Source organism: Diceros bicornis, chromosome 5, assembly GCF_020826845.1.
Source record: "Diceros bicornis minor isolate mBicDic1 chromosome 5, mDicBic1.mat.cur, whole genome shotgun sequence".
Lineage (NCBI taxonomy): Eukaryota > Metazoa > Chordata > Mammalia > Perissodactyla > Rhinocerotidae > Diceros > Diceros bicornis.
The window spans coordinates 61,475,769-61,494,759 of record NC_080744.1 but is presented as its reverse complement, the minus strand read 5'-3'; the positions used below and the strand labels follow the sequence as shown (position 1 = coordinate 61,494,759).

Sequence of the window (18,991 nt, the reverse complement as noted above, 5' to 3'; positions counted from 1 at the left end):
GAGGTTACAATAGAAAAGTCACCAACAAGCCCATCTTATCAGAAGTTCTGTCTCTCTGGCCACATTCTCTGGATGGCCCTGCGAGGAGTTGCCAGACAATCATTTACATTTATAAGGGAAGTCTCCATTTGTAAAGATATCTTCCTCTCTGTATTGGGAAGAGGGGGGATGACCTCATTTTTAGAGGCTTATCAATGTGGAAGGTGAGGCCTTAAATCTGCATGATAACCTTACTCTTGTTTACTGTGCTTTAGTGGTAATCTCCCGTAACTGACTCCCCGCCCCCCCCCAACATCCTCCTTTGTCGTTGGCTGAACATGGTATTTAAGACGAGAATTTCTGCTATTGTGTTGAGAAACGCAGTGTCCCTGCTTTCTCCCATGTATACATGTTATTAAACTTGGTATTATTTTCTCCTGCTAACCTGTCTTGTTAATTATTTGGCCAGCCATAAGAACCTTAAGGAAAAGGGCAGAGGGAGATTCTCCCTCTCTCCCGACACTGTCAATAGTGCAAGTTTATTTTATTAGCAGGAAGCGTGTGTGAGTTAAACTATCCTTTTATACTTCAAGCAACACATTGTAATTTGTTATAAAAATTGCAAGTCCCTTGCATGATCTGGGACAAGTGAAACTAAACTTTCTACTTTACACAACATGCTAGAATTTGTGGTAAAAGAGTGCAAATCCAAAATTTCTTTTCATTTAGCCTGAGACATGGGGTGAGATACCCTCACTCAATCTGTTTCCTTATATGTAAAGTGAGGACAGTAGTTGTACCTACCCACATGGGGTTGTTGGAAAGATGCAATAAAATAGTGTATATAAAGCTTCTAGTATGGTACACACCTAGCCCATGATAAGCGCTCAATAAAAGGTAAATGTAAGTAGATAGTGAGAGGTAGGTAAGTAGATAGCATAGTTTGTAATTAAATATCATCTATTTGGTTTCTGTAAAATCAATATAAAATGGGTAATATGTAAAGAGAGATCCTTATCATTATCCAATAATACACTCCTAAATGGTTAGTACCATTTGCTTCTCAAACCATTGTAAACATTCATTATGAAACAATGGTCATTTCTCATACAAAGATAGCTCTACTGAATGAATACTTCTCCCAAAAACTTCCTGAAAAATGGCACATCATTTTCAAAAAATCCTCTTATCAACAAAGATTTCAGTTTCCTATTTAGAATAGAAAAAGCTCAGTAATTCATCACGATTAATTTATATTTAGGATACATTGTACACAAACATATGATTTTTTTTTCAAACTTATCTTAGTTTACCAACAGCACAGTATCTTTGCTACATATATGTGCTAAAAGATAATGGACTATGCTTCTTTTCAAATGTTCTGTAATTAAAACCTTTCACTAATTTAATCTGGTCCTCTGGCTTCTTAATTACTTGAAGTGATTGTTTTATTATACAATTTTTCTCCTTTCATTTTGAAGCTATAGGTTTTGGAGTAGAGAACTTTACTCCCAATCACTTTCTAGTGAGACCTGAATCTGAATATGCGGCCTGAATTTGGAAACAGGCATTCTGTGGGGTATGCTAATGATAGATGCAAAGATGGAAAGTGCATTGTTTGAGAAACCAATCATGTGGGTAAAAAACAAGGTCCCGGAGAGTGAACTCATTTTACTATTGCCAGCAGCTTGAGGCTCAAGAGTGCTAATCAAAATTCACATGCAAAACTTCCCCCATAGATTTACCAGTTTGTACGGTTAAGAGGGGGCTCTCGGCATGTGAAAGATCCACTGCTGTGCTGAACAAAACAGAGACAGTTTTCTTTTCAAGTCCAGAGCAGATGAGAGCCATAAGGAGACAGAGGGTTTCATTTACTCTCAGGACACGATTGTGCCAGTGAACTAATGAGTCTCTTGGACCTTATGTTGCTCTGGCTTCAGTTGAGGCGAGATTCTAATGGGCATGGAGTACTTCCTATCCGTCAAGTGTCTGGACAATGGGCCCCTCACATGGAGTAGAGCGATCTGGCAGGAAAAAGAGGTCATCCTTGTACCTAGCACAGGCGGGAAACCTGGCTAATTAATGTATTTCCAACTATAGCAAAACAAAAGCTGACACACACACACACACACACGTTAATTTTATTGGAGAAACTCAGCCTGTGGCTGAGCCATAGTTAAAAAATTATTCAAATTCCATAGGTAAAAAATCCCTCTCCTTTTCCCAAGGCACTCAAGTATTTTAATGATTTTAAATCATTCTTTAAAACAACTATGTGGGGCCGGCCCCGTGGCTTAGCGGTTAAGTGCGCGCGCTCCGCTGCTGGCGGCCCGGGTTCGGGTCCCGGGCGCGCACCGACGCACCGCTTCTGCGGCCATGCTGAGGCCGCATCCCACATACAGCAACTGGAGGGATGTGCAGCTATGACATACAACTATCTACTGGGGCTTTAGGGGGAGAATAAATAAATAAATCTTTAAAAAAAAAAAAAACAACTATGTGATTTTGGTGTTGTAACCTGCATATTTCACCCTTTGGTAAAGCTGGATGATGTAGAAATATTTTGAACAGTTACAAAGTAAATGTGGGGAGTTGGTGTCAGCACTGCATAATTTTAACAATTTGCCCTTTAAAAGGTACTGTTGAATTAAGCTTGTAAAAATCCTACCGCTGTATTAAATGGAGAACTAGAGAATACAAATGTTTATTCAAGCTAGAGGGCTCCAGTTACACTGTATCTTAAACTAAGAGCGGATACTGCCACCTAGATAAATTCTTTAGTTAACTAGATGTTAGCTTACCTTACTTTTTGAAAAATGGCAACAACAAACAATAGTGGCTTGGTACAATAATACAATGAATGATAAAGGGTCACTTTAAAAAATCCATACAAATGTAATTTTCTAGGGGGAAAAAAAGACATTTGTGTTTTGCCAAATAGCAATGATGAAGCCTTTATTCAATTTTTTAAATGCAGAAGACAAATTACTATTAGTAATAGGAGGAGAAAACTTTATAAAACATAAAAAACAAAAACTCCATAATCCTGAAGTTTATAAAGAGGTTGATGGAGAAGTGGTATTAGTAAGATTTGTGACTTTCTTGTTAGATTGTTTCTTCCTGAGTCTGGGAAGAGGAAGAGATTGTTCAATACTCTCAAGAGAAAAGACAAATAGGTTTTGGTTGGTAAGTAAAATACGATCACTTAATAAACATTTTTTTAAAAAGAGCATTACATTGTAATCTGTTCTGATATACCTCCCAATAAACAAAGCAAACTAACTTCCCCCCTCTTTTATTCCTAACAGCAAAAGGAATGTTGGCTCTAGATTGGAATCCAAAATCAGCCATGTACTCCAGGGTCATTCATTTGTCAGATTCAGAGAGGTTTTTTATCATCTTTGGAGTGTAGCTCTTCTTCAAATCTCATTTTGTTTTCCTCTGTTACTCCTAGAATGGCTTCAATATCATCAATGGTGGTCTGTAAAGGAATAATAAAAACAATATTCATTACTTAAAGACCCCTTACAACTCCTCCCCCAGCCCCCCAGGCATTTGCTTCTTTTTGGAGTTAAGTATGGTTTAGATCAGTTCTACTCAAAGTGTGCTCTGCCAACCAGCACCCATCTACAAATTGTTGGTTATCAGTCTTGATGAAATGAATGAAAAAATTGAGAGTAAGAACTTGGAAACCTTTATAGAAATTTTTATGTCTATTAAATCTAATAATGAAAAAAATGGGCTTCTATTTTATATGTCTTACTTTTTTTCATTTCATTTAATTCATTTTTGTTTTATTTTATAAAAGTATTGATCCATGATAGGTTGGAAAAAATGAAAGAAGCAGGTCCTTCCCTACAGATAATTTCAGAAGCAGTGGTCTAGTCATCCTAAAATGGGGGCCGTAGGCTGATGGGAGTATTTATTTCCATTGGTTTCTGGGGAGAAAAATGGCACCATTCCATTTTATTTTATTTAGTTATTTTTTATTGAGGTAGAATTCACATACCATAAAATTCACCCTTATAAAGTGTACAATTCAGTGGTTTTTAGTATATTCACAAGCAACCATCACTACTATGTAATTCCAGAACATTTTCATCCCTTCAAATGGAACCTCTATACCCATTAGCAGCCATTCCCCATTTTCCCCCTCCCCTAGCTCCTGGCAACCACTAATCTACTTTCTGTCTCTATGGATTTGTGTACTCTGGACATTTCATATAAATGGAATCATACAATATGTGGCCTTTTATGTCCAGATTCTTTCATTTAACATAATGTTTTAAAGGTTCATCCATGTTGTAGCATGTATCAGAACTTCATTCTTTTTTATGGCTGAATAATATTCCATTGTATCTATTACCTATTTTTACTTTGGTTGCTTGCACTTTAGGTATCATATCTAAGAAAGCATTGCTAACCACAGGACCATGAGGATTTATACCTATGTATTCCATTGTATAGAATATTATCCATATAATATAATGGAATTCACCCATGTATCAGTTGGTGGACATTTGGGTTGTTTCTACTCTTTGACTATTATGAATAACACTTCTAATGAACATTGATGTACAAGTTTTTGTGTGAATATGTATTTTTAAATATACTCTTGGGTATATACCTAGGTATGAAATTGCTGGGTCATGTGGTCATTTTTTGTGTAACTTTTTGAGGAACTGTGAGACTATACACAGCAGTGACACCATTTTACATTCCTATCAGCTAGTTTCTCCATATCCTTTCCAACACTTCTTATTGTCTGTCTTTTGATTGTAGCCATCTTAGGTGTGAAATGGTATCTTATTGTGGTTTTGATTTGCATTTCCCTAATGACTAATGATGTTGAGCATTTCTTCATGTGCTTATTGTCCATTTGTATATCTTCTTTGAAGAAATGTCTATTCAAATCCTTTGCTCACTTTTTTTTTTTTGGTGAGGAAGATTAGCCCTGAGCTAACATCTGTTTCTAGTCCTCCTCTTTTTGCTGAGGAAGATTGGCCCTGGGCTAACATCCAAGCCCATCCTCCTCTACTTTATATGTGGGATGCCTGCCACAGCATGGCTTGATAAGCGGTGCATAGGTCCACGCCCAGGATCCAAACCCGAGAACCCCGGGCTGCCGAAGCGGAGTGTGCAAACTTAACCACTATGCCACGGGGCCGGCCCCCTTTGCTCACTTTTTAATTGGGTTGTCTTTCTATTGTTGAGTGTAAGAGTACTTTATATACTGTGGACTCTACAGCCTTATCAGATATATGATTTACAATTATTTCTCCCATTCTGTAAGTTGTCTTTTCACATTCTTTCTTTTTTTAAAGCTTCAGTGCATAGTTGTGTATCCTAGTTGTTAGTTTAGTTCTCTGTGTGGGCTGCCGCCACAGTATCACAACTGACAGACGAGTGGTGTGGTTCCACGACTGTGAAACAAACCCAGGCTGTAGGGGTGAGATCACTGAATCTTAACCACTAGACCACCAGGCTGGCTCTTCACTTTCTTGATAGTGTCCTTTGATGCACAAAAGTTTTTAATCTTGATGAAGTCAAACTTACTATTTTTATTTTGGTTGATTGCATTTTAGGTACCATATCTAAGAAACCATTGGTAACCATAAGGTCATGAAGATTTATACCTACGTTTTTCTTCTAAGAGTTTTATAGTTTTAGCTCTTACATTTAGGTCTTTGACCCATTTTTACTTAATTTTTGTATATGCTATGGAGTAGAGGTGAAACTTCATTAATTTGTATGTGGATATCCATTTGTCCCAGCACCATTTGTTGAAAAGACTATTCTTTTCCCATTGAATTGTTTTGGCACCGTTGTTAAAAATCAATTGACTATAAATGTATGGGTTTATTCTGGACTCTCAATTCTATTCCATTGATCTATATGTCTTTTCTTATACCAGTACCACACTGTCTTGATTACTGTAGGTTTGTAGTAAGTTATTAAATCAAGAAGCGTGAGTCCTCTAACTTTGTTCTTCCTTTTGAAGATTATTTTGACTGTTCTGGATCCCTTGCATTTCCACATGAATTTTAGGGTCATCTTGTAAATTTCTGCAATAAAGCCAGCTGGGATTTTGATAGGAACTGCACTGAATTGGTAGATCAATTTGGGGAGTATTGCCATCTTAACAATATTAAGTCTTCCAATCCATGAACACAGAGTATCTTTCCATTTATTTAGGTCTTCTTTCTTTTATGATGTTTTGTAGTTTTCAGTAGGCAGATCTTGTATTTGTTCTGTTAAATTTATTCCTAAGGATTTTATTCTTTTTGATGCTATTGTAAATGGAATTTTAAAAAAATTTTATTTTTGGATTGTTCATTGCTAGTATATAGAAATACAACTGATGTTTGTATATTGATCTTGGGTCCTGAAACCTTGCTGAACTTGTTTATTAGCTCTAATAGGTTGTTTCTGGGTTCTTTAGGATTTTTTTATATACAAGATCATGTCATCTGCGAATAGAGATAGTTTTACCCTTTCTTTCCAATCCAGATGCCTTTCATTTCTTTTTCTTGCCCAAATTCCCTGGCTAGAACCTCCAGTACAATGATGAATAGAAGTGGTTAGAGCAGACGTCCTTGTCTTGCTCCTGATCTTAGGGGGAAAGCTTTCAGTCCTGCACCATTAACTATGATGTTAGCTGTGGGTTTTTCCTAGATGCCCTTATCAGGTTTAGGAAGTTATCTTTTATTCCTAGTTTCTTTGAGTGTTTTTATCAAGAAAGGGTGTAAGACTTGTTAAATGCTTTTTCTGCATTACCTTCCATTTTTATTCAGCTTTTACTTTGTTGGTAAATCCTTGTTTACAAACTGAAAATACTTATTAGAATGTCACTACGATAGTAGACAGAAAATACTGCTAAAAATGAATCTATTCTACTTCTCAGGTTTTGTTATTATTCCTATTTTGTTGAGATTTAAAGTTTTTTAGACCTTCTAGCAAGAGTAAAAAAAATCAAGATAACAATGATTCACTGCAGAAGGCTAGAAACCCTGAGATATTTAAAAGCTACTTAAGAACATCTGACTTTTGATGATTCTGGAAGTCAGACAAAGGGCGGAGAAATAGCCTTCATTTTGTCAATGGTAGTTGGCTCTGCCAACCTCAAGTCCAAGCTTGGAGTCTACTAAGTCTGTGTGGTTTTGGAGATAAACCATCTTCTTAGTCTGCCCAGGCTGCTGTAACAAAATACCATAGACTGGGTGTCTTAAACAATAAAAATTTATTTCTCACAGTTCTGGAGGCTGGGAAGGCCAAAGTCAAGGTGCCAGCTGATTTAGTTCCTGGTGAGAGCTCTCTTCCTGGCTTGCAGACAGCCATCCTTTGCTGTATCCTCACATGGGGGGGGGGGGGGCCGGGGGGGGGAGAGAGAGAGAGAGAAAGAGAGAGACGGCAAGCTCTCTGTCTCTTATAAGGGCGCCAGTCCCATCACAAGGACCCCACGCTCATAACCTCATTTAAACATAGTTACCTCTCAAAGGCCCCATCTCCATATATGGTCACATTGGGGATTAAGGCTTCAACACACAAACTTGGGAGGACACAATTCAGTCCATAGCACCATCTGATTCTGATTATTAGCTCTATTTGGACAGAGTAAATTGATCACAGGCAGACAGGCTCAAAATTTTGCACATGGCAGTAACAGATGAAATGATGCTCGCTGGCAAGAACTTAGAATATAAATGATGGCCATAGATCCTTTAGGACCAGTGAAAGTCGATGCAACTCCGGGTCTATTTTTTATTGAATTTTCTCAATCATGTTGTGGGAAAAGCAATGGTCATTCTTCCAACTCATAAAATCACATTGAAGAGTAAAGCATTATCATCATTATTACTGTTACTAGAGGGGACCAGGCCTTAGCTCAAGGAAAAAAATGTATTCAAAAATTATATTTTTATCAAGCTTTTGTTGGGCTTTCCCTTAAGAGAAAAATCACATGTGGTTTCTGATTGAGTCCTTTGAGTTACTTGACCAGTTCAAACATGATGAAGGTTCAAGCTTGGAATCAGAGGCAGACCCTCGTGATCAATACCAAATGTTCATCTCTGTTCAGCTGGTATTTTATTATTATTTTTTTTTTTTGGTAAGGGAGATTGGCCCTAAGATAACACCTGTGCCCATCTTCCTCTATTTTGTATATGGGATGCTGCCACAGTATGGCTTGATGAGCGGTGTGTAGGTCTGCACTTGGGATCTGAACCCATGATCCCTGGGCTGCCAAAGCTGAGCGCGCAAATTTAACTACGCCACCGGGCTGGCCCCTCAGCTGGTATTTTTAGAACTCTCATACAGATCTTGCTCCTGTTTTCTAGAGTTTAGAGACTTCTAGTCAATTACACATGACTAGATTTCCTGAACCAACATCTTTAAAAGCCATTTGGAAGCTTCAGAAGGTTAGTGATGAAACACCTGCCCCATTTTGGAGAAACAGGGTGGAGTAGATAGCTCATGTATAAGCTGAGGTTTTTCTTCTGCTTCTTCCTACACACCTTGTCCTTCCTGGGGTCTTAGAACCTCTCTGGCTCTAGAAACTTGGGCTCCCCAGGAATCCTTAGCCAGACATTGTGTTATCTGAAATATAGGTAGATTATATTCAGGATTTTTGGTTGTGACAGTCTCTGTTTTGGCTCCATTGTGACGTTTCAACTTCACCTCCAACATCAGAAAGCCCTGTTGTCTTGTAAGCTTGGGTTTGGAAATGGCAGCAACTTAACACACGTCTACTATATTTCAAAGAAAAAGTTTCAAACTATTAAATTTAACTAACAAGTTCAGTGGGAACCTTACAATATTGACCCTGCACATCGTAAAATATGTACTGCTTACAAAAAAAAAAAATGATTTAGCACTTGTTTACAATCCAGCATGAGGTATTTTCAGCCCTTGTATAGAAATTAACCAGGATCGTTAGTTAATTAACACCTCACCTTAAAATTGGTCTCGCCTTGCATATTAGGTGCTGATATTTCTTGATGGATGATGAAGAGATTTCGAGCAAAGGTCATGAGGACCCCCTGGAGATCCTCACCGATTGTTCTGTTAATGATATCCAAACAAATGAGTTTACCAACGATTCCCCTCACATGCTTAAAAACAATCACCCTCTCATTTGTGCCTGTCTGGTGATGGAATTTAATGAGTATTTTCAATCTCACAAGGTGGCAATCTTCAGGGAGATATGAAAGATGAGGCTCCATTCTAACTTGTCAACAAAAAGGATTTGTGTAATAAATATTTTTTATTAATCAACATAGCAGAATATAGGAATAGGTTCCGTCATTCTTAGCAAAAGGCTACCACTGAGCCAGGACAGTAGTATTAGCTCATTTTAAAAATTGTTTAAATCAGTTTAAGAGAATTGTTGCTAAGTGTAATTCATGCCTAACAATTTCCTTGTCTACAGAGACATTTGCACCTCAGTATTCTGGAGACTTCTGGTCTGGGGTTTATTTTCTATTTCACGTATACAAGTGATTCCTGCTACTTATGAGTGTGCCCCATCAGTGTTTAGAGGAGAATGTGCCCCATTCATGAACAGCTGTCTTTATAAAGCTGAACACACACTTTAGGAAGATTTCAGAGACACTTTGCAAACCATCCTGTAGAATCATACTGTGGTCAGTGAACATTCTCAAACAACTAAATTGTTGTTAAGTTTTAACTTGGAAACAAAACTCGCGGGTATTTTTTCTAGTTTTTTTTTTAATTTAAGGAAAAAAATAGATTAAATGAATGGATTAATTTTTTTAAATTGCTCTATCCTGAGGAGGTAAATCTAAAGAGCTGCCCATTAAGGCAGATGCAAAATACTTTGGGGATTACTTCTTTCCCAGTTTTTACCTGTAAAAAAGTCATCTTTGAGTCTAAGGCTTAGACCCTTTTGGAATGGCTGCCTTCCAGCCTAACTGGCCTTTCCCATGGTTCCAGGTGGGAGTAGAAAGCTTCCCAGGCTCAAAGACAGGAGACCAGGGCTCTTTGTCCTGCCACTGACGGTGAGACTTTGGGGGAAGTCACTTAAGCTCTCTGGGTCTTTATTTCTTTTTCTCTGAAATGAAGGACTTGGACTAGATAGTGCTTCCAAACTTTTTGAATTACATTCCCAAAATCCAAGGACCGCCCATCCCTACCCCTTATAGCTACTGAACATTAGTATATCTTCTTTTAAGAGAATAAATAATAGCCAAAGGCAATTTCAGAGTCAATAACTTTTAACAGTGATTTGTATTTTATTGCTACAAGGTCAGTATGTATTAGACCCTGGAAGCTTCTTAAAACAGCAGATTCTTGGGCTCCACCCCAGATCAACGAAATCTGAATCTTTGGGTTTGGGACCAGAAATGTGTAGTTTCACCAGGCCTTCCAGGTGATTCTTATATATACTAAAGATTGAGGTCCATACTTAAAAAAAATTATAGGGGTGTGTGTGTATGCGTGTGTGATGCTGGGTCCACACATGGATTCAAGCCCATCTCGCCATCCCTCCTCAGCCTCCTGAGGTCCATGGTCCCCTATTAATGAATTCATTTCTAGAATTTCCTTCATTTTCCCTTCCTTAAAGTTTCTCCACAAATTCCACTCTTCCCAGAAGTACCCCAGTATAAATGGAGTTGATATGAAGTTATCCCAGCGAAGCCAAACCACAAAATTCTGGTCTGTAAAGTCATTCCCTCTTGGAGCCCTCACCTGTCCTAACGATGTGACCAAATAATATTCTTCACCCCATGTGACCTGATTGCAATAAAGCCAAACCAAGCCCAGCCATCTCATGAAAAGCTTCTCCTTAAAGCTCCAGTGAAAATCAAGCAACATGAAGAAGAACAGTTTATATTTGCTCATCTTTTCTTTTTCAATATACCGTAGATGTTATAGGAAGAGAAATATAGGGTAGAAACAGTTTCCCAATTTAGGATGACTTAAAGGTACCAAATAACCATATTCTAAGATATGAGTAAGATACAATTCAAGGCTGTGGCTCTAAAGTTTTGAGTTCTAGATGAGGAGACAACTTTGCCAGCTCTCCAGGATACCCTGGAGAGAAATTTGCAGGAAACAGAGAATCCTAGAGATGCCTCCTGAGTGCTGCTAGCAGGATTCTTCTCAGCATAAATGTTTCTTGAGAAGACTATGTCAGCGCCAAAACTGGACCTGAGGTGGGAGACCCTGCCTTTTAAGGAGCATCTCACCAAGTCACCAGAGCACTTTTTTAAGCATTCCAGAATGATAACTGTCCTTCCATAGTCAGCACATCTGAGCTGGTTCCTCATCAGTCAGACTGTTGTGCCTTGTATGTGTATGTGTTTGAGTGTAATATGTAGATGAAACTAGCCTCTTACCCATCAATTCTGGATATTTAATAAATTATATTTATGAACTCCCATTGACACATCTAAAGTTGTTTTATGAAATACTTGAAGATCCAAATAAAACAAGATAGACTTCTGATAAATCAGCATGCTGATTAAAATACATGAGAAGCATCATTCTTCTTGGTGGTTACAGTCTATTTTCTTAGCTTATTACGTCTCATAAACACATTTCATACTCACAACATTCCCAACTTGTCTCTCTTCAGGTGTTCATATAATATAAAAACAGTTCCTTGTCTTTCCTACAAAATTTGAATGGGGAGAAAAGAAAAGGCATATTATGTTGGAAACCAAGTAAAGAAAATGTACTATACTAAGACCATACTAAGACCACTAAGACTGATTTGAATTGAAATCTACAGCTCCCTGCAAATACTGTGAGAAGCACATTTGGAAAGGCTGCCTCCAGAATATGGAGTAGATATGTTCTAGGACAGTGTTTTTTTTTTTTAATTGATATAATTTACATATAACATTGAGATATAATTTACACATAAGTTTAAGGTGTACATTTGATTGGATATATTTATATATTGCAATATGATTATCGCTGTATCTTTAGCTAAGACATTTCTCATATCACATAATTATCATTTCTTTTTTGTGGTAAGAACATTTAAGATCTAGTCTCTTAGCAATTTTGAATATATAATACAGTATAATCACTGTGTGCATTAGATCTCCAGAACTTATTCATCTTCTAGTTGCAAGTTTGTACCTTTTGACCAACACCTCCCTACTTCCTCCACCCCTCACTGCTGGTAACCATCATTCTACTCTCTGTTTCTACGAGTCTGGCTTTTTTAGATTCCACCATATAAATGATATCATACAATATTTGTCTTTGTCTGGCTTATCTCACTTAGTATAACACACTCAAGGTCTATCCGTGTTCTTGCAGATAGCAGAATTTCCTTCTTTCTCATGGCTGAATAATATTCCACTGTATATATATACCACATCTTCTTTATCCATTCACCCATAGATGGACACTTGGGTTGTTTCCATATCTTGGCTATAGTGAATAATGCTTAAATGAACAGAGAGGTACAGATATCTCTTTGAGATGATGATTTTGTTTCCTTCAGGCATATACCCAGAAGTGGGTTTGCTGGATCATATGGTGGTTGTATTTTTAATTTTTTGAGGAACCTCCATTCTGTTTTCCATAGTGGCTGCACCAATTTACATTCCCACCAACAGTGCACAAGGGTTCCCTTTCCTCCACATCCTGCCAACACTTGTCATCTCTTGTCCAGGACAAGGTGTTTTTTGAAGTCTGATCCTTGGAACACCTGCATCAGAATCATCTAGTGTGCTTTTTAAAGAGGCATTTTCATGGGCATCATCTAAGCTCAGGATCTTTGGGAGGGAATCTGCCTTTTAGCTCACTTCCTGGGTGATTCTCATGCACATCAAAATTTGAAAACCACTGTTCTAAGAGCAATGGTAAAAATATATAGGAAAATAATTTGTTGTGTGGAAAATAATTTGTACTTCAATGGAAAGCTATGTGTTGTCTAAAGCACACCCTATTACCCTGATGCTATGGGAGATATTTTTCAGCTCTGTAAGTCATAGGTGACTGAGAGACAAGCAAATTCTGTCCAGTATGGTAGAAGTTCAATTGGTTTTCCACTTCTGCTCCCCTGGTTGAAAAACCAGTTTTGCCTCCATTTGCATTGTTCATTTCAAAATTCCTGATCTATAAAGATGTCTGTTTTTTTGGATTCTTTTTTGTACTGGTTATAACATCTGCCTAATTCTTCTCTGTTAAATAAAACCTTTATCACGTGTTTAATTGTATCTGTATGAGAGGCATGATTTCATCCTTTTTTGAAAATTATCTTTTAACAGTTTTCTTTTTTTTTTTTTTTTTGTAAGGAAGATCAGCCCTGAGCTAACATCTATTGCCAATCCTCCTCCTTTTTTTTTTTTTTTCCCCCTCAAAGTCCCAGTAGATAGTTGTATGTCATGGTTGCACATCCTTCTAGTTGCTGTATGGGGGACGCGGCCTCAGCATGGCAGGAGAAGCACCATGGCAGGAGAAGCGGTGCGTTGGTGCGCGCCTGGGAGCCGAACCCAGGCCGCCAGTAGCGGAGCGCACGCCTTGGCCACTAAGCCACGGGGCCGGCCCAACAGTTTTCTCCAAATAAAAGTTAACACTGGAGTTGTCCTGTAGCGGAAATGGCTGCCCTGTGAAGTTGTGAACTCCTCATCACCAGAAGTACAAAAAAGAAAACTACATTTTGGGGATTTGGTAAAAGATATCACATGCCAGAATTCTGACTGCTCATTGATTCCCCATTTTATCAGGAAATCTGGACATTAGGACAGGCAGTGGACTAGGACAGTGGCTGTCAATGCTGAATGCACATTAGAATCATCTGAGTGCTTTAAAAAAATATAATCACTGGGCCCCATCTCCAGAAATACTGATTTAATTGTCCGGGGTGGGATCTGGTTAGAGTGCCATGCTGAGCCATATTGGAGCTTGAGGCAAAGGCAAAAATCAGTATGTTTTTATTTAAAATTTTGGTATTTTGTTCATCATGGATGTTTTGCATTAATTCTGATTTTTAACATATTGCATAACATTATTATTTATCTTTATTACTGAGGGTTTTTTTTTGTGCTCCCTTAAATTTTGTGCTGTGGGTAAGTGCCTCACTTGCCTCACCCTAATCCCAGCCATGCCTGGGCATCTGTAATTTTTAAAGCTCCTCACTCAGGTCATTCTAATGGGCACCCAGGGTTGAGAACTACTGACTAGTTGATCTGTAAGGTGGCTTGCATCCTTTACAGTGCTGTCCAGTATGGTAGCCACTAGCCACATGGGGCTACTGAGAACTTGAAATAGTAGTTGAAATTGAGATGTGCTGTAGCTTTCAAAGACTTAGTCCAAAAGATGTAAAATATCTCATTAATAATGTTTTTTTTTTGGTGAGGAAGATTCGCCCTAAGCTAACATGTGTTGCCAATCTTCCTTCTTTTTTGCTTGAGGAAGTTTAGCCCTGAGCTAATATCTGTGCCAATCTTCTTCTATTTTGTATGTGGGTCGCTGCCACAGCATGGCTGATGAGTGGTGTATGTCCGCCCCTGGGATCCGAACCTGCGAACCCTGGGCCGCCGAAGCAGAGTACACCGAACTTAACCACTACACTATGGGGCTGGCCCTCATTAATAGTTTGTGTACTGATTACATGTTGAAATGGTAATATTAGTTTTATGTTTTGGGAGCATCCTTTTTTTGATACTAATTTCTGAATCAATCAGGTAGGCTAGGTTATGCTGCAGTAATTTTTAAAAAACCACTCCAGGGGCTGGCCCGGTGGCATAGCAGTTAAGTTCGCACACTCCACTTTGGCGGCCTGGGGTGCGCAGGTTCGGATCCTGGGCGTGGGCTGATGCACCGCTTGTCAAGCCATGCTGTGGTGGCGTCCCACATAAAGTAGAAGAAGATGGGCATAGGTGTTAGCCCAGGGCCAATCTTCCTCAGCAAAAAGAGGAGGATTGGCAACGGATGTTAGCTCAGGGCTAATCTTCCTCACCAAAAAAACCCAAAAGCCAAAAAACAAAAAACCACCACTCCAATTCTTAGTTGTTTATAATGACAAAAGTGTGGTTCTTGCTCATACTCCATTTCCCACGTGAGTTGCATGCGTCTCTGGTCACTGTCAGTACACTCAGGGACCCAGGCTGAAGGAAGCTCGGTCTCAGTGTGCTTCCACATGATTTCCAAGGCAGGAAACAAGACATGGTAACTCATGAAGTGGCTCTTAAAGGCTCCTGCATAGAAAGGACACATATCACTTCTGCTCATATTTCATGGGCCAAAACAAGTCCACGGCCATGCCTGACTTCAGGGAGAGAGCTGAGGAAGTATAATTCCATTATGTGCCTGGAAGGAACAGAATCTGAATATTTGTGAACAGCTCTAATGATTGCACCATGCAATATCCTGGCCTGAGGAGATGATTGCTGGTGGTTGTGGAGCTATTTGGGACCATGGCACACTGCTTATGTATATGTGAGACCAGCCCTGCCCCACACTGTCACAGGCAGTAAACATGACACTTCTCTCCATACGGCTTTCATTACAACTTCTTTTCATTAGGAAATCAGTGGGGGTATTTTGTAGCATTACAGAAATACCAGGAATGAGACCCACCAAGTTGGTTACAAACTCAGCAATGCTTCCTTCCAATATTCAGCAAGGAGAAATAAACTCATAGGGTGATCTCATTTCCCTTTTTCCCCCCCTGAGATTTCGGACAAGAAACATGATTTGAAATTCTGTGATAATAATGGGAAGAAAAAACATAATGTTGAGAATAAGGACTTTTGAGGATTCTTCCTTTGGTAGCATTGATAATGATGTATTGTTAATGTTGCTTCTTTTTCTGGAAAAAACAACCACATTAAATTCGACCAAGAGTGGGAGCAGGTGGCAGAGGTTACACTGGAATTAGGGCAAATGATCTTCTTTTAGACTCAGCATAATGCACAGAGGCAATAAAATTTTAGGGAAGTTAATGGTTAAACATATCTTTTTTGGGCCGGCCCCGTGGCTTAGCGGTTGGGTGTGCGCGCTCCGCTGCTGGCGGCCCGGGTTCGGATCCCGGGTGTGCACCAACGCACCGCTTCTCCAGCCATGCTGAGGCCGCGTCCCACATACAGCAACTAGAAGGATGTGCAGCCATGACCTACAACTATCTGCTAGGGCTTTGGGGGAAAAAATAAATAAATAAATAAATAAAATTAAAAAAAAAATCTTTTTTTTTTTGTCTTTTGTAAGGTAGAGATAGTCATAGGGGCTATGGAGAAGTTTGTGCTTCTTCAGCTGAAGAATCCATAAGTACCTAGATGGAATATTTTATTTGAAATGGATCACAGGATTCTTGGACTGGATTGGTAATAATATTTTAGAAATATATATATAGTTAGTGAGACACAACCCTTAGGGGGAAAAAGGCACATAGAGGATGCCTGGGTGTAAGAGAAAGAATCATATTTGACTTTATGGACAATTGTTGGATTCAGGCATTCCGCAAAATGCCTGCCTGGGTGACCTTGGGAATGTGCTTAAACCCTTTAAGCCTAAATTCCTTACTGTGATATGGTAGAAATAACAGCTTCTTACAGGAGAGCTATGAAGATTAAAGAGCGAATGAAGTAATAGTACTTAGCTCATACTAGGTGCTCTGTAAACACCATTTCATCGTCGGGGCCTCTCCAAGAAAGGGCAAGTAAGAGAACAAATGGAGAGTTCTGGGCTGGGATGCACCCCAGGGTCTGAAGAGATGGGAATCCATCTCAGGAAAACTAGAGCAAGGATATTGTTGGGGAATTTCCAAATTTTCCAAGTAGTCACATGACTCCTTCTCACTTCAGATTTTTATGACTCCACTTTTTCTTCTTCTTATACTTCTGTTTACTATTTGCTCTCTTTCCTTCTTTCTATTTATCCCTTCCTCTGCACGCTGCCCCCTCCACCCCGTGTTTATGGATTTTTCTAGTCTCTGGATTTTATTCCCTCTCTTTTCTTCCGTTATCTTTTTCTTCTTCATATCGTTCCCTCACTCCATTGCCCCCAATCCATATTTCTCTTTCTCTCCTATTTCATCTTTCATCCTTTATAAGTTGTTTAGCACAGGCGACCTGGAGGCAGAGTCTGTGAAACTATGCCAGTTATGTCTACAGTGCCTCTTTGTCTGCCCCTTTCAGTAGCTCTCGCCCTCAGGGGAATTCCTCCCTCTGCACCATCCACCATTTCCCCTGGGGCCATAGCAGTCTGTTTCCCATACTAAAATTTATTCTTAGAAATGAATCTAATCAACTCAGGGCCACAAAGGTGTAAATAACTTATAAAGTTTGATGCTTTATTTTTCCCAGGAGTACTAGAACTTCAATCAAGTACAAAGTCTTGAGCCAAAGAAATAAATCTCTAATAATTTCAGGCCATAGAAAGTTATGAAGCACATTTTCTTTTGTGCAGGAGACTTTCCCTGCCAAATATGCCCATTCACAGAGCTTGTTCTGCTTTGATATTTTAGAGGAAAGCAAAATAAATAGATTCAGATAAAGCTAGAATTAGATTTAGCCACCTTCTGGTGCAAGAAAGTGTTTCAGTCTAATCAGTTTGGGGCTAAAAACTATTTAATTCTAAAGGGATTGTGTTGAGCAGATGCAACAATGAATTTCAGGTAAATCAGTTCAATCTGGCTTTTTCATTCTTTCTATATTTTATCAATTTTAACGTAATTTGCAAGGAAATATGAGCTCCATTATCCATGTTTGCAAACAGCATGAACCAGTCTAACCAAAGGGCGTTATGCACCCTGACGGTGCCCTGCAGCGCAGTGGGGATTTCCAAGTGTCAGCCAGGCCATTCTATCACTGTTGGCATGGGCCTGACGTCTATCTGCTTTTCAAGGGCCTAGAAAAAGATCTGATGTAGAAAAATTGTATTTGCTCTCAAGTTTAAAAAAGAAAAATTAATAAATGTAGAACTGAATATCTACACATCAAAACATTTGATCAATTGGTTATTGCTCAATTCTTATGTCATCATCTATAAATTATATTTAATGTGAGAGGTGAATATATTTTAAGATGTTTGATGTGATGTGAAATGGGTCTTCCACAAGTAAGAGTACACGGGTCACTCAGGTCTTAGAATAGCCCTCGGTGTCAGAGATTTGAAAATCTGAATTGAAGTGCAAAAATACGAAAGTATTTCTCAGAATAACATGAGTCTCTAGGCACAAAATGGAGGTTTTAGTTTAGGTGGGAGACATTACATCCCACTTGCCCCTATCCAGCTACATTAAGGATGAAGCCGCTGGGCAGGGGCCATCAATATCACTGGAAAAAGACCAAAAATTGTGAAAACTGTTTTTATCAGAATTCTTCATAGAAAGAAACTACCATATGTAGGTAGAAGAATGCTATGGACTGAACTGTCTCTCTCTCCAAACTCATATCTTGAAGCCCTAACTCCTCATGTGCCTGTTTTGGAAATAGGGCTTTTAAGGAGGTGATTAAGGTCAAGTGAGGTCATAAGGGTGGAACCCTTTTCCAATAAAACTGGTGTCCTTATAAAAGAGGTTACAGAGACACCAGAGATCTCTCTCTCTCTCTCTGCCAGGTTAGGACATAGCAAAAAGGCAGTCATCTGCAAGTCAGGAAGAGGGTTCTCACCGAATTGGCCGGCACCTTCACCTTGGACTTCCCAGCCTCCAGAAAATATCTGTTGTTTAAGCCACCCAGTCTGGTGTTTTGTTATGGCAGCCCAAGCAGACTAGGAGGATGTTCACTGATAAGCAGATTTGAGTGGGGTCAGGAACCTCAGGGCCTGCTTCAAGATCAAGAGATGGTCCCTCAAATGCCTCCTACGTCTGCTTGACCAAGGTGGGTGTGCAAGTTTGGGGACAGAGCTCAACTTCCCAGGACCAAATGCCACCCCCTGCGGAGCTGCCTTTCCACCCTTCTCCAAGCAGCCTTCCTCTAACTACACATTAAACTAATGTTTAAAGAATATTTGTTTGAAGGGGCACCAAATTATTAGCTGCCTAGATCACCCACAGATCTGTATTTGGTCCAGCCCTGGCCAACTGTAC

At 39.2% G+C, this 18,991-nt stretch overlaps 1 protein-coding gene across 2 annotated transcripts in view; it reads right to left on the bottom strand.

Moving 5' to 3' along the window:
• Positions 1–3,358: 3,358 nt before the first annotated feature.
• IQCH (IQ motif containing H) overlaps positions 3,359–18,991 on the bottom strand; it is a 193,694-nt gene continuing 178,061 nt past the window's right edge. The window contains exons 20-22 of one of the 2 annotated variants that reach the window (XM_058541925.1): positions 11,550–11,611; positions 8,931–9,039; positions 3,359–3,460 (exon numbers count right to left, since the gene is read on the bottom strand). In XM_058541925.1, the coding sequence (XP_058397908.1) occupies positions 3,359–3,460; positions 8,931–9,039; positions 11,550–11,611 (273 nt within the window). Of the gene's footprint in view, positions 3,461–8,930; positions 9,040–11,549; positions 11,612–18,991 lie in introns of those variants that run through there. The other variant, XM_058541926.1, reaches the window with a different exon arrangement.